The sequence below is a fragment of the Kogia breviceps genome, chromosome 11 (genome assembly GCF_026419965.1).
Source record: "Kogia breviceps isolate mKogBre1 chromosome 11, mKogBre1 haplotype 1, whole genome shotgun sequence".
Taxonomy (NCBI): Eukaryota; Metazoa; Chordata; class Mammalia; order Artiodactyla; family Physeteridae; genus Kogia; species Kogia breviceps.
In genome coordinates, this window is record NC_081320.1 from 50,291,926 (window position 1) to 50,307,721 (window position 15,796).

General features: G+C 38.0%; 1 protein-coding gene across 10 annotated transcripts in view; it reads left to right on the top strand.

The window, feature by feature from the left end:
- The window catches only part of WDPCP (WD repeat containing planar cell polarity effector), a 437,730-nt gene that overhangs the window by 150,170 nt on the left and 271,764 nt on the right, over positions 1 to 15,796 (top strand). For all 10 annotated transcript variants that reach the window (XM_067007522.1, XM_067007524.1, XM_067007520.1 and 7 more), the window contains one exon: positions 8,206 to 8,815. In XM_067007522.1, coding sequence (XP_066863623.1) covers positions 8,206 to 8,815 — 610 coding nt within the window. The remainder of the gene's footprint in view (positions 1 to 8,205; positions 8,816 to 15,796) is intronic.

Here is a 15,796-nt window from a genome sequence, read left to right on the forward strand (position 1 = left end):
CTTGCATCCCTATACACTAACAACAAAAGATCAGGAGAAATTAAGGAAGCAATACCATTTATCACATCAAAAAAATAAAATACCTAGGAATAAACCTATCTAAGGAGGCAAAACACCTGTACTCAGAAAACTTTAAGATACTGATGAAAGAAATCAAAGATGACACAAACAGATGGAGAGATATACCATGTTCTTGGATTGGAAGAATCAACATTGTCAAAATGACTATAGTACCCAAAGTAATCTACAGTTTCAACACAATCCCTGTCAAATTACCAATAGTATTTTTCACAGAATTAGAGCAAAAAATTTTTACAATTTGTATGGAAACACAAAAAAATACAAATAGCCAAAGCAATCTTGAGAAAGAAAAGCGGAGCTGGAGGAATCAGGCTCCCTGACTTCAGGCTGTACTACAAAGCTACAGTAATCAAAACAGTATGGTGCTGGTACAAAAACAGACATATAGATCAATGGAACAGGATAGAATGTCCAGAGATAAGCCCACCCACCTATGGCCACCTAGTCTATGACACAGCAGGCAAGAATATACAGTAGAGAAAAGAAAGTCTCTTCAGTAAGTGGTGCTGGGAAAACTAGACAGCTACATTGAAAAGAATGAAATTAGAACACTTTCTAACACCACACACACACACACACACACACCTCAAAATGGACTAAAGTCCTAAATGTAAGGCTGGACACTATAAAACTCTTAGAGAAAAACATAGGCAGAACATTCTTTGACATAAATCGCAGCAATATCCTTTTGAATCCACCTCCTAGAGCAGTGAATGTAAAAACAAAAATAAACAAGTGGCACATAATTAAACTTAAAAGCTTTTGCACAGCAAAGGAAACTATTTAAAAAATGAAAAGACAGCCAGCGTACCGGGAGAAAATATTTGCACACAATGCTACCGGCAAGGGATTAATTTCCAAACTATACAAACAGCTCATTCATACAGTTCAATATCAAGAAAACAACCCAATCAAAAAATGGGCAGAAGACCTAAATATATATTTCTCCAAAGAAGACATACAGATGGCCAATAGACACATGAAAAGATACTCAACATCACTAATTATTAGAGAAATGCAAATGAAAACTACAATGAGGTGTGACCTTACACCAGTCAGAATGGCCATCATCAAAAAATCTACAAACAATAAATGCTGGAGAGGGTATGGAGAAAAGGGAACTCTCCTGCACTGTTGGTGGGAATATAAATTGATACAGCTACTATGGAGAACAGTATGGAGGTTTCTTAAAAAACTAGAGTTACTGGGTTTCCCTGGTGGCACAGTGGTTGAGAGTCCGCCTGCCGATGCAGGGGACACGGGTTTGTGCCCCGGTCCAGGAAGATCCCACATGCCATGGAGTGGCTAGGCCCGTGAGCCATGGCTGCTGAGCCTGCGCATTTGGAGCCTGTGCTCCGCGACGGGAGAGGCCACAACAGTGAGAGGCCTGCATCCCGCAAAAACAAACAAACAAACAAAAAAACCCCCCTAGAGTTACCATATGATCTTGCAATCCTACTACTGGGTACATCCAGAGAAAACTAATTTGAAAAGATACATGTACCCCAGTGTTCACAAGAGCACTGTTTACAATCACTAAAACATGGAAGCTACCTAAGTGTTGATCAACAGATGAATGGATAAACAAGTTGTGGTATATATATATATATATATATATATATATATATATATATATATATAAAATGGAATATTATTCATCCATAAAAAAGAATGAAACCATTTGCAACAATGTGGATAGGCTCGGACAGACCTAGAGAATAGTGTGCTTAGTGGAATAACTCAGAGAAAGACAAGACTCTATATTAACACTTATATGTGGAATCTAATAAATAAAACAGATTAATATTATAAAATAGAAGCAGACTCACAGATAAAGAAAACAAACTAGTGGTTACCAGTGAGGAGAGGGATGGGGGAGGGGCAAAATAGGAGTAGGGTATTAAGAGATAGGGAAATGCAGCCATTATTTTGTAATAACTTTAAATGGAGTCTAATCTATAAAAATACTGAATCACAAATATAATATTGTTAATCAGCTATACTTCAATAAATATATAGTGTTACCTTTCTTTTTTTAATCAGAATTTGGTATTAAATCTGACCTTTGCTAGCTTTTTAGAGATATCAGGGATTGGCAGAGGAGGAGAAGGCGTATATGGGGTCCATGGTCTTACTTCCCTTAACCTTTTCTCTTGGTGAAACTACAGAGCCTATTGGAAAGAGTCTTACAGACTTTTGGAGCTGAGGAAGCCTGGGACCCTTCTCCCTGTACCTTGGGACTAACCTGTTCTATGCCAAGACTGCTGTCTTGCTTGGCCCCTCCTTTTAGGCCGTCCTTGTGTGAGTTCAGGTCCTATTCAGTGTCACCTGGCCTCCAGTTTTCTGCCCTAGGGCTTCCTTTACAAATCTCTAAGCTTTCTGAAAGTATGATAATTCAACCACCATTATAGTGTGAGGTTTTTAAAAAAATTTATATATTTTTTAAAAAAGCTCTTACCAGCATAGTTTTTGGCTAGCTGCCTACACAGCATACACAAAAAAGTGTAAAATAGATGAGACAGTTTATTTTTTTAAGCTTATAGTCAAAATGATGACATATGATCAAAAATTAGAAGTAAATAAAAGGCCAAACGAATGTCACACATTGGCCAAGTTGGAGTGGGGAAGAGGGTATGGAAGTGAGATCAAAGGAAGGAAGGATGCTGCCCAGCTGGAAGAAATTCAGAAACTGAAATAGCATTTGGTCTAATTCTTCAAGAGTGAGTATTGTTGGTAGGAAATATTGAGTCTATGTGGGTGAAGAGTGTGGATTTCAAGTAAATCAGCGGTCCCCAACCTTTTTGGCACCAGGGACGGGTTTTATGGAAGACAATATTTCCATGGACCAGATGGGGGGTGGGGGTGGGGGGATGGTTTTGGGATGATTCAAGAGCATTACATTTATTGTGTACTTAATTTCTATTATTATTACATTGTAGTATATAATGAAATAATTATACAACTCACCATAATGCACAATCAGTGGGAGCCCTGAGCTTGTTTTCCTACAACTAGATGGTCCCATCTGGGGGTGATGGGAGACAGTGACACACGAAGTGTGTTGCTATGTCCAGTCTACTCCATAATCTCGTTTTGGTTGCTGTCACTGCAGAAAACCCTGCTTCACAAAGACAGGATGTTAGAAATGGAAGCAGGCTTTTCAGTGCTTTTGTGGCAATCTCAGGCTATTCCACCTTGACTTTAATCCAGAACATATGGAGATTTGAAGTTGTCTCAAACATACTTTTAAGGCCGCCATCATTTGCAATCTCAAGTAGTTGATCCTCTTCTAGCACGGACAAGGTCAATTCACCTGGCTTATTTACAAATGGGTCAAGGATCCATTCCTTCCCAGTTCGGGGGTCTTTTGTGGTTGGGAAGTAATGCTCAACTCTTTTGAAAGCTGAGATAGGTGATCGTGCACCAGCTGGGAGAAAGAAGGCCCTGGGCTCCATCTCTTTCCAAATCTCTGCTAATGTTTGAAACATGTGAAAAATCCCGATGTTCACTCGTCGCCCCCATAAATCCAGTTTGTCTTTGAATGCAGCCACTTTATCTGCCGACTTGAACACAGTTGTTCTCCCCTGAAGTGACAGATTGAGTTTGTTGAGCAGGTTGAATATGTCACACAAGTAAGCGAGTTTTGCGACCCATTCTGTGTCACTAAAATGTGCTGCCAGTGGTGACTGTTTTTCTAAAAGAAATCTCTGGAGCGGCTCTCATAACTCAGAAACTCTAGCCAGTGATCTACCTTTAGAATGCCATCTCACTTCTATGTATGAGAGAAGACGTGTGCTCTGCATCCATCTCACAGAGTTACATGAACAGACGTGGGTTAAGGGCATGTATTTTAATGTGGTTGATAATTTTAGTCACATCCTGCAAAACGTTATTAAGTTTGGGTGACATTTTCTGGCTAGCCAGCATTTCTCTATGGATGCCACAGTGCGTAGACTCACATTCATAAGTGACCTCTTTGACCCGAGTAGTGAAACCAGAAAGCCGTCCAGTCATGGCAGCTGCTCCAACCTTGCATATACCGACACAAAATGACCTATTCAGTTTTCCTGATATGTAATCATTCAAAGACTTGAATAGTTCTGCTGCTGTGGTGCTAGTTGACAATGAAAGTGCACATAACATATCCTCGTGCACATCCTCCTGAAAAATATATTGCACAGAAACAAGCATTGTTGCCTTGTCAACATCGGTAGACTCGTCAACCTGGATTGCATACCACGGTGACTCATTACTCTTTAGCAATTGCGCCTCAATATGCCCTGCTATTTCACTAATTCGTCTAGTTATGGTGCTAGCCAAAAGAGGAACACGTGCCACCTTTTGAACTGCAGCCTCTCCTAAAAGTTCACGATAGATGTCCTTAGCAGCAGGCAGGATCAACTCTTTACCAATAGTAAAGGGCTTCTTAGCTTTAGCAATGCGGTTAGCCACTAAAGATGATGTTCTCAGTGCAGACACATTTGATGAAGTGGTGGCCTTCAATAATTGCTTCTGCTCTTTGTGTTCACGTTTTTTCTTTTGAAAAGCTCCAAAGGCTTGTCTTTTAATGCAGGGTGCTTGGTCTCCATGTGGTGAAGCAGTTTTGAAGGTTTCATGGCTTTGTTGGATAGCCAGCCAGTTGCCACATAGTATATACAAAGCAGGCTTGGAGAGTGTGAATCACCTGTTGCAATGAACCCATTAATTTAAGTAGGACTCTTGGTATTTTCTTTTAAATGCAGCTTTCTTTTTGTTGGCAGTCTTAGAGTCTTCTGCTGTCTCATCATTGGGTCTTTCTTCCTTTTCAAAGCAGCTCTCCAGCGACATTTGTTTTTTTACTCATTTTGGCTAAGGTTAGCTTGTGGGCTTACCAAAACTGTGACTGAGACAGGTGTTCAGTATGGGAAAGAAGCGCGGACAGAAGTGGTAAAATAATGGGCAGGCCACGCGCAGACCAAAATAAGTGTCGGATTCTGATTTAAAGCCTACCACCAGATGCAGCTGTACAATTGAAGTATATCAACTCACTTGCCACTATAAAGCCTGCCACCAGATGCAGCTTAATTATCACTTGCCACTCACTGATAGGGTTTTGATATGTGTCTGCAAGCAATTGATTTATTATGGTCTCTGCTAATGATAATCTGTATTTGCAACCTCTCCCCAGTGCTAGCATCACTGCCTCATTTCCACCTCAGATCATCAGGAATTAGATTCTCATAAGGAGTGTGCTACCTAGATCCTTCACATGCACAGTTCAGAGTAGGGTTCACGCTCCTATGAGCATGTAATGCCCCTGCTGATCTGACAGGAGGTGGAGCTCAGGTGGTAATGTGAGCAATGGGGAGCGGCTGTAAATACAGATGAAGCTTCGCTTGCTCACCTGCTGCTCACCTCCTGCTGTGTGGCCCGGATCCCTCACAGGCCACGGACTGGTACTGGCCTGTGGCCTGAGGGTTGGGGACCCCTGAGGTAAAGGACATGAGTGAAATTGTTGAAAGATAAGCTGAGGCATAGTAAAAGTTTTCAGAGTTTGAGTAAATCGATTCTGCTGGGGCAGTGCCAAACTGGAAGTGGTTAGGAACATCCTACTGATATGAGGCAGGGAAAAGACTGACAGTGAAAATGCAGAAGCAAAGAAAGGAAATTATTTGATTGGCTATAGGTTAAAGCCTAATTGGCTGTTGTAATGGTTATCCTTAGTGTTTTGATTTTGTAACTTTGAGGCATTTACAGGTTTAGGTTTTGGTTTGCTTATAGAAGTTGCCATGGAATAAGGGCCTCATCAGTTGAACAGCTTCCTTGTTTAATTTAACAAATTACAGAGCTGGGAAAATGCGGCTTTAGTTTGACTTCAGAGTAGAGTAATGAAGGGAGACTGTCAGATATAACACTAGATTTTGCGAGTCAGATCTTGTCCCTCCTTATGGCTTCTCACCTTGTTTAGAGGAAAAGCCAAAGTCCCTATAATGGCCTACAAGCCACTTCACAATCTTCTCCCTCCCCCAATTCCCACTGTTTTCTTCCTTGCTCTCTTTTATCTAAGCCATGTTGGTCTCCCATTGTTCCTTCATCAGGCCAAGAGTGCTACCTTAGGATGTTTGATTCCTCTGCCTGGAGCCTTCTTCCAGGTGGCTGCATGGCTTACGCTTCACTTCTTTTAGGTCAACTTTATCAGAGAGGCCTGTCCTGACTTCTATTACCTCCCCTTTCCATTCCTGTTACTTTGCTTTATTTTTCTTCATAGTACTTAGGAAGTACATACATAGGATCACTAACATCCTATGTATATTTGTTTGTGAATTGTTACTTTGTCTTCAGCCATTAGGGTGTATGTTCTCTGAGGGTGAGGACTTAACTGCTGTATTCCCAGCAGTGCCAGGACAAGTGCCTGGCATGTAGCTCATACTCAAGCATTTATTAGACAAAAAAGAAAAACAAGAGCAGGAAAGTGAGTGTGAGGGAGGGAAGGGGTTGAATATGGATCCTATATTGTTTTGCATACCAGGAAGGGGAATAAAAATTTAATTTATTCGTTAGTGGTAGCTATTAAAGGGTTTGAACAGGGGAATGACAGCAAAAACATTAAGTTTAGGAAGGTTGGTTTGGTAATGATGTGTAGGATGGATTTTAAAAAAAATTCACATCAACCCCCTTTCCCTCCCCAAGTCAGTACTATGTAACATAGCTGTATGTGCTTTAAAAAAAGAAATTTTTTTTTGAAATAGTTTGACTCTCAAGAAACTGCTAATATAATTGACAAAATAGGCTAAAAGCAAATTCCCTTCCTGTACTTCTTCCCCTTGTTTGCCCCAATGATTGTATCTTACATTACTGCAGTACATTGTCAAATCCTGGAACAAGACCTTGGTATAATACTATTAACTCAGGTTCTGGCCTTAGTTGGATTTCGTCGGATTTTACATGCACTTGTGTATATGTGTGTGTGTGTGTGTGTGTGTGTGTGTGTGTGTGTGTGCATGCGCATATGCATAGTTCTGTGAAATTTTATCTCATGTAGAAATGTGCTTTTTAATGTTTCTAAACCTAATTTTGAAGTTTCCGACAAAGTGTTAGAAAATATCTTTGATACCACTCTTCAGGTTCTTGGCCTCCCACATTTACATATGAATAAAGTGAATGGCCTGTTGTTTTCTTTCTTTATTCTTCTGCTGAGGTGTTTCTTTGTAGCCTTTCCTTTCTGCACCAGAAATGCTTTTTAAATTTTGCCTCACCAGTATTGCAAATCAAATTACCTACTAGGTCTTTTTTTTTTTTTTTTTTTTAATTTTAGAACTAGTATATTACCTTCTTATTTCTTTCTGTTGGTCATTTATCTACTTAACAACCCTTCATATCTTTTCTGACAGTAAAATATTTCTGCAGGACTGTTAACAGGGTTCTAAGTTTTTTCCTTTGCCTACCCTGTCCAACTAATTAGAAATATATTTCTGGTAAGTAATTTACCAATAATTTCAGAATTTGGAGGGGTAGTGGGTTGGAAGGAGATTGACTAAATTGTTTAAGTCCTTTATTCATCCTTTTAAAAATCGAGGGCTTCCCTGGTGGCGCAGTGGTTGAGAATCCGCCTGCCGATGCAGGGGACACGGGTTCGTGCCCTGGTCCGGGAAGATCCCACATGCCGCGGAGCAACTAAGCCCGTGAGCCATGGCTGCTAGGCCTGCGCGTCCGGAGCCTGTGCTCCGCAACAGGAGAGGCCACAGCAGTGAGAGGCCCGCATACCGCAAAAAAATAAAATAAAATAAAAATCGAACTTCTAATGTCTTTAGATATTCTGCTAGCCATATTATTTTACTAAAAGCCCACTTCATTAGTTTGTATATATCATGGGAAATACTTGTCTTTATGTTATTTACAGACTTCCTAAAACAAAGTGTTTAAGTTAAAATTTTATAGTTTAATTTCTGCAGCTGTGCTAAATATGTGCTATATATATTTATATGTGTTCTATATGAAATATACACATACCTGCTTATATGTTGCTGATATTTAAGGTGATAGTTGATGGTATTCAATAGGATTCTAGATTAATATGCAGGTCTATGCGTGACAGCTGAAGAAAAACCAAGGTCCATATGAACATACTTGATACATTTCTTACAGGTTCTGAGTTCTGTACGCACGAAATGGGATCCACTGGATGTTCGCTTTGGCACCAAACAGCCTTATCAGGTGTTGACAGTGGAGTGCTCCATCAGTGTAGACAAAGAGCCCATGGCTGACAGTTGCATCTATGAATGTGTTCGGCACAAAATCCAGTGTGTATCAGTCACCAGAATACCACTAAGATCGAAGGCCATTAGCTGTTGCAGGAATGTTACTGAAGACAAACTGATTCTGGGCTGTGAAGATTCTTCAGTAATTCTTTATGAAACTCACCGTAGAGTGACTGTCTTAGCTCAGGCTGAACTTCTGCCTTCATTAATAAGCTGCCACCCAAGTGGTGCCATTCTGCTAGTTGGCAGTAACCAAGGGGAGCTTCAAATTTTTGATATGGCTCTTTCTCCTATTAACATCCAGCTTTTGGCTGAAGACCGCTCACCTAGGGAGACTCTACAATTCAAAAAATTCTTTGATGTTTCTAGCAGTCTTGTTCAAATGCAGTGGATAGCTCCGCAGGTTGTTTCTAAGAAGCCTGAAAGTGGGGACATCTATGATCTCCTCTTCCTCAAGTTTGACAGAGGACCTTTGGGTGTACTTCTCTTTAAACTTGGTAAGTCAAGGAAATTGGTGAGTAAATAAATTAAATTTTTTATGATGGTGACAATATAACTAAGACAATAAAACTATTCTTGGAATGTAGATATTCTGTTTGTCATTCCATGAATGTGCTTGCCTTTCAAACATTTCATATAGTTTCCTTAAGAAAGCTTTGTGGATGATTTTCTAAATGTCAAGGTACATTATATATTGAAGAATTTTGAAATTGCATTAATTTTCCATTGTGATGAATAAAAAGACTGAACTAGCCACATTTGATGCTTTCCAAAATAAATTGTCTATTAAAAATTCCTTAAGAAATAGTACACATGAGAATATATTAAAAGTATGTCCATTACAAAATTCTGTAATACTTTTCTATTAAAATTATTTTCGATTATAAGTGTCCATTTCTTCCCAGATTGGAAATGTATAAAGCAAGTGTTTTAAAAAAGAGAAAGGAAATATTTAGTTAGAATTTGCTAAAGATTTTAGATAAAAATATTCAAAAGTATTTATCAATATTTGGAAAAATGTGTATTAATGTATCCCATTTCAACCAGGAAGCTTTAAAGCAGAATTTTATTATTGTGATTTTTTTGCCTTTTGTAGTTTTGCATTACTGGCTATGTCCTGAAATACATGATATCCTTTAGGCAGTTTGTTGGTATTTTTTTTAGCGTTGGGTATTTATTTTTATTTTTTTGGCTGTAAGTGGGCTTTCTCTAGTTGTGGAGAGTGGGGGCTGCTCTTTGTTGCAGTGCGCAGGCTTCTTACTACGGTGGCTTCTCTTATTATGGAGCACGGGCTCGGTAGTTGTGGCTCGCAGACTCTAGAGTGCAGGCTCAGTAGTTGTGGTGCACAAGCTTAGTTGCTCCACGGCATGTGGATCTTCCTGGACCAGGGGTCGAACTCGTGTCCCCTGCATTGGCAGGTGGATTCTTACCACTGCACCACCAGGGAAGTCCCTTTAGTCAGTTTTGTATAATTTAACTTTCTTGAAAGAACCTCACTTAGGTTTTAAAAAACAGATTTCAATTAATGCACATCACCGCAACTTGAAAACATAGAAAAGTAAATACGTTTTAAAACCCCTTACAAGATTTGGCTCTGTGCTACGCAGTTAAGTTTTTAAAGACATTGTAGTGTTTGTTAAATAGCTGTCAGTTTACTTTGTTTTTTTATGGATCTACTTGCCTCTGAAATTGAACACATGAAATAAATATAGTGAAAATGACTTGACTAACTTGAAAGATATCAGGGGTGTAATGTGAGGGCTGTGTTCTTTCCACATATTAAAAATGCAGCTAAATCCATTCATAATGTCAGTATTGTCCAAGAACACTATGTTTGGAATCTCATTTATTATGAGATAATCCAGTTCTATCTACTTTGCCCAACTACACATTTAACAGTGGTATGTCTCTATACTCAACACTTATTAAAGTGGATGTTAGATGTTTTGCATATCTGTTAACCCCCCCCCCACTTCTCTCTCTCTCAATAACCCAAGTTACCTGTCAAACAGAAGGCTGTCTTCTGACGTATACCTAGCCTTTCTTCAGCCCTGCCTTGTGGGCCTACTCACAACAGCTTTGCAAAAAGCACAGCTTTCTCTTCCTATCTCTAGCACATTTGCCTTCTTACTAAAGTAAACAGGTTCTCAGTGTAGGGATTTAGAGGGCTTCCTGCTAATTGCCAGCTTGTAAACTTAATTGGACTATCTCCCTGGGCACTGTTCCTAAATCAATTAGGCAATGAGTTGGCTGTCACCTCTTTTTCCCAAGTAGGTCTCTTGGAAGAGAATTATCCAATAGAAGTCAAGCATTCAAATGAAAAGGTGATAACTTCTGCAACTGACATTTATCATTTAAATTTTATTTTCAATATGACTGAAGTTTTATAGAATAGGAAAATTTTACAGGCTCTTTAAAGGATCTAAAGATGGAGTTTCCCAGGATTTTTGAAAACGTATTGTAAGATTAATGTTTACTACATATTATTTTTCCTAGGAAGAGTAGATTCCTTGAAACAGTAGATTCCAGCTAACAGATCTTTTTTTTTTTTTTTAAAAGAAAACCCTGTTTAAAGAACAGATTTTTCTTAGGATCTGCTACTAAATACATCCAGAAATTTTAATATACTTCTTGAATTAACACAGTGCTGATTCTGGGCATCCATGTGGAATTTTCATGTATAATTCAAGTTACTGCATATATAAACAGGTAGTTGCCTGAGCAGTTTCCCCACTAGGGAGCATTTATGAGATGTTTTTCATATGCTTGTTATGCAAGCCTTTGGAAATTTTGACATGAAAGGTGTAGCTTACAATGTAAGAAGCTGAGATAGATCATAGTTTAAAATAGAATGCTGTCATATGTAAACGTGTCAGTGGCTACTGCCAAGATGCTAAGATTTTGGGAATTTGACTCTTAGAATAGGTCAGTTAGTGTCATGTTGAAAGAAAACTCTGTTGCAAGCCTAGGGCTTCCATTCTAAATCCTTATAATTATCGCACAAATGCACTGTGGTTAAAAGGCCATCACCACTGTTGCAAGAATGCGAAAAACATGTCTTCCTCAGGAGGGAGCTAGAAGTGTCATCCTCCTATGTGGAAGCAATGTGTAAAAAGAATTTGTTTACCTGACAATCATTATTCATATTTCCATATACATATACTGGGATTAAGAGGAGTCCCTGATTATATTACTGAGATATTAAAGCTTTTCCATTCTCATCAGTACCTTTTCCAGCCTTCACTGCTGTCTTTAAGCTCACATGATTAGCTAGCTCCTTGCCCTCTCATCAGAGAATCTCACCTTTTAATTGGCACTTCATTAACTTTATCTGCTCCTCACCACCCACCCAACGACTTACCTACATGTACATAAATCTTTTCAGTTTCAATTCAGTGGAAAAGGAGCCTTCCTCTTGTCTAAGACTAGTTCCACCACTGGTTCCACTCTGGATCCCATAACATTCCCTTTGATACCTTTACTCTGTCACCTTCCCCACTCTCCCCATGAATTTTGCTACATCATCAGGTACAAGCCCAAGCCACACCATGAAACAAAGAAACATACATATATCTCTTCTTTAAAATTATTTCCTTGTTATTAATCAAATGTTCACCTTCCTTTCATAGTCAAACTCATTGAAATAGTAGTGAACACTGAATTTCTCTGCTCTTCGCCTCCTATTCACCCCTTACAGCACTGCCTTCTGACTCTTTTCTTCAATGTTCTCCTGGAACTGCTCTTGGAAAGGTCACTAGTGACGTCCTACTTGATACACATATTTCTCTTATGTTACTTGATGATTTTTCAGCATTTGATGGTTGCTGAACACTTTCACCATCAGAACTCTCATCATATTTGCGTCTATGACTCCAGATGCAACTTTTCGTCACTTTTTTATGCTCTTCTTCTGCCTCCTCATGAAAATATTGAGGCTCTCTGGGGTTCCATTTTTAGCTCTCCTCCCATTTTATACAGATTGAGAGTTTATTTTTGATTTTGGTATCCTATCTCTGACTTCAGCCCAGACCACTCCTCACTCCACATCCACATATTAACCTGGCTTGCTGGATACCTCCCCCTGAATGTACACAGGTATACAGATTTATTATGTGCAGATATGAAGTCATAATCTTTTTCCCTACTTCTCCTCCTATATTCTCCAATTTGAGGAATGGTACAGTTATTTAGACAGACAGAATCCCAAGTCAGAAGTTATCCTAGAATCCTCCCTCACCCCTGATGCCATATCCAATCAACTACTAAATCCCATCAATTCTGCCTTTCTAAATACATACTGTCAAAAACGTCTCCTTCTATTCATTCTTGCTGTCATTACCTTAATCTAGATCTTCGCTATTTTACCATGATCAAGCAGTGGCCCTCTATCTGTAATCTGTCTTCCAATCTTCCCAACCCACCGCTCAATTAATCCCCTGAACTGCCACCAGAGTGCAGATTTGGTCATGGATTCTACAGCCTGAAATCCTTCAGTGGTTAATAAGCCTGTCTGCGTCTCTGGCTTCATCTCCCCAGCTGTCCTTCCCTAGTAGCTCCCCAATCACAGCATGTGCTCTCTCACTCCTCCTTTCCATAGTGGTGTTGAGTATTCCATCTACCTAGAGTGCTCCCACAGTGCTTCATAACACCTACAAAGTTAGGAAAAGGTTAAAAGTTCAAATGATGATATTAAACAAATAATTAAAGCTAACTTCTTCCCTCTCATAGGATTTTGAAAATCACAGGCAATGTGTGTGCATGTGTGTGTTTGTCACTCTATCTAAAAAACAAGTAGTCTGATTTTTCTCATAGAACTTTTGTAAGAAGTATGTGTTCTTTAAAAGAGTTATGTTTAATGAGTTATTTAAATTTTACTTTACCCAGGTGGTAATTGGTGGTAATTTATTGCTGGACGGATATGTCAAATACTTTATTAGATGCCTAGTCATCTTAAAACTAGATCTTATATCATTTTAGATGGATTGCTGTTCCAGACAGCATTCTGCTTTCTAGAGTGATGATGTATTTTTAAATCAAGTTTATTGAGGTATAATTTACATAAAATTAATTGTACCTGTTTTAAAAATGCATAGGTCAATGACTTTTGGCAAATATGTATATCCTCATGATTACCACCACAATCAAGATGTAAAACATTTCCCTCACCCTCAAAATTCTCTCAGCCCCTTTGCAGTCAATCCCTGCCTCCCTCAAAGCTAAAGTGCATTGATCTGCTGTCTGTTATTACAGATTAGATCTGCTTTTTCTAGAATTTCATAGAAATATACTCAAAAAATAGGTCCTCTTTTGTGTCTTACTACTTTCACTCAGTAAGTATGGAAGAGTCTGAGACTCTTCCATGTATATCTGTAAATTTTCACTTACATTACTCAGTAGTATTCTACTGGGATGTATGTATACATAGTGTATGTATATCTGTAAATTTTATATGTATATCTGTAAATTTTCACTTATACGTATGTATATCTGTAAATTTTCACTTACATTACTGAGTAGTATTCTATTATATAGATAAGTCACAATTTGTGTATCTTTTCACATGTGGATGGACATTTGGGTTGTTTCCAAATTTAAGCAAATATCATTGAAAATGCTATGTACTTTCTTGTACTAGTCTTTGTGTCCACAAACTATGTACAAACTATGTACAAATGTATGTAAAATAGATGTATGACATCTATTTTAATTTCTCTTGGGAAAAACCTAGGAGTAGAATGGCTGGGCCATGTGCTAAGTTTACAATTAACTTAAGAAGAAACTATTTTGGAGTACCAGTTATTCCACATCATCACCAAAACTTGGCATTAATGGTCTTTTTAATTTTAACCATTGTAATAGGTGTATAGTGGTTTTAGTTGGCATTTCCCTGAGAAGCCTTTGGAGCTGGGCATCTTTTATGTGCTTATTTGCCATGTATCTTCTCTGATGAAGAATATCTTCACATCTTTTGCCCAAGTTTAATTGGATTGTTTATTTATTATTGAGTTGTAAGAGTTTTTATATATTCTGAACAAAAGTCCTTTGTAGGATGCTAGTATTGTGAATATTTTCTTCCATCCTGTAATTTATCTTTTCATTTTCTTAACAGTTTTTTAGGTAGCAGAAGTTTTAGTTTTGATGAAAGCCAATTCTTGGATTTTTTAATTTTATGGCTTATGCTTTTAATGTGCTATCAAAGAAATTTTTGTCGAACGTTTTTTTCTTCTAGAAATTTTATGGTTTTAGCTCTTACAATTAGGTTTATTGTCTGATACAAGTAATTTTTTGTGTATGGTGTGAGGTCTGAGTTGAAATTAATTTTTTAATATGAATATTCAATTGTTCTGGCAGCAACTGTTGGAAAGACTATCCTTCCTCCATTGAATTCCCTTGATCATATGTGTGTGTGTATCTATGAAAAGACTCTGTTCTCATCCACTGATCTATATGTATATACTTTAATGAGTACTACACTGTCTTAATTACTGTGGCTTTACAGTAAGTCTTGAAGCCAGGACTATTAGTCCTCTAACTTTGTTCCTTTTTTTTTTTTTTTTTGATGTGGACCATTTTTAAAGTCTTTATTGCATTTGTTACAATATTGCTTCTGTTTTATGTTTTGGTTTTTTGGCCGCGAGGCATGTGGGATCTTAGCTCCCCGACCAGGGATTGAACCCACACCCCCTGCACTAGAAGGTGAAGTCTCAACCACTGGACCACCAGGGGAGTCTCTGTTCCTCTTTTCAAAATTGTTTTGGCTACTCTAGATGTTTTGAATTTCTGTGTAAGTTTTAAAACTGACTTGTCAATTTCTACAAAAACACCTGGTGAGATTTTGATGGAGATTACATTGAATCTATAGATCAATATGGGATGGAATGACAATTTAACAATATTGAGTCTCCCAATTTATGAACACAACATCTCTATTTATTCAGGTCTTCTTTAATTTCTCTCAGCAGTGTTTTATAGTTTAAAGTGTAAAGATTTTGTACATAGTTTGTTCATGTTTTTGGATGCTATCATAATTAGTATTTTTAATTACAACTTGTAATTGTTCATTGGGGTTATATAAAAATAAAAATTTAAAATATTGACCATGTATCCTGCAACCCTGGTAAACTCATTTCTTGTAGTAACTGTTTATTGTAGATTATTTAGGATTTTCTACATGGATGACTATGACAACTTCAGGTAAAAACAAGTTTTATATATTCTTATCCAACATGTATGCCTTTTATTTTGTTTTCTTCCCTATTTTACTAGCTAGGACAGTACAATATTAAATAGAAGTGGCAAGGGAAGATATCCTTGCTTTGTTTCCAATCTTAGGTGGATAGCATTTAATCTTTCACCGTATGTATGATGTTATCAAGGTTGAGGAAGTCCCCTTCCATTCCTAGTCTGCTGATATATATTAGCGTGAGTGGATGTTCAATTTTTTCAACTGCTTTTCTGCATGGATTGAAATGATTATA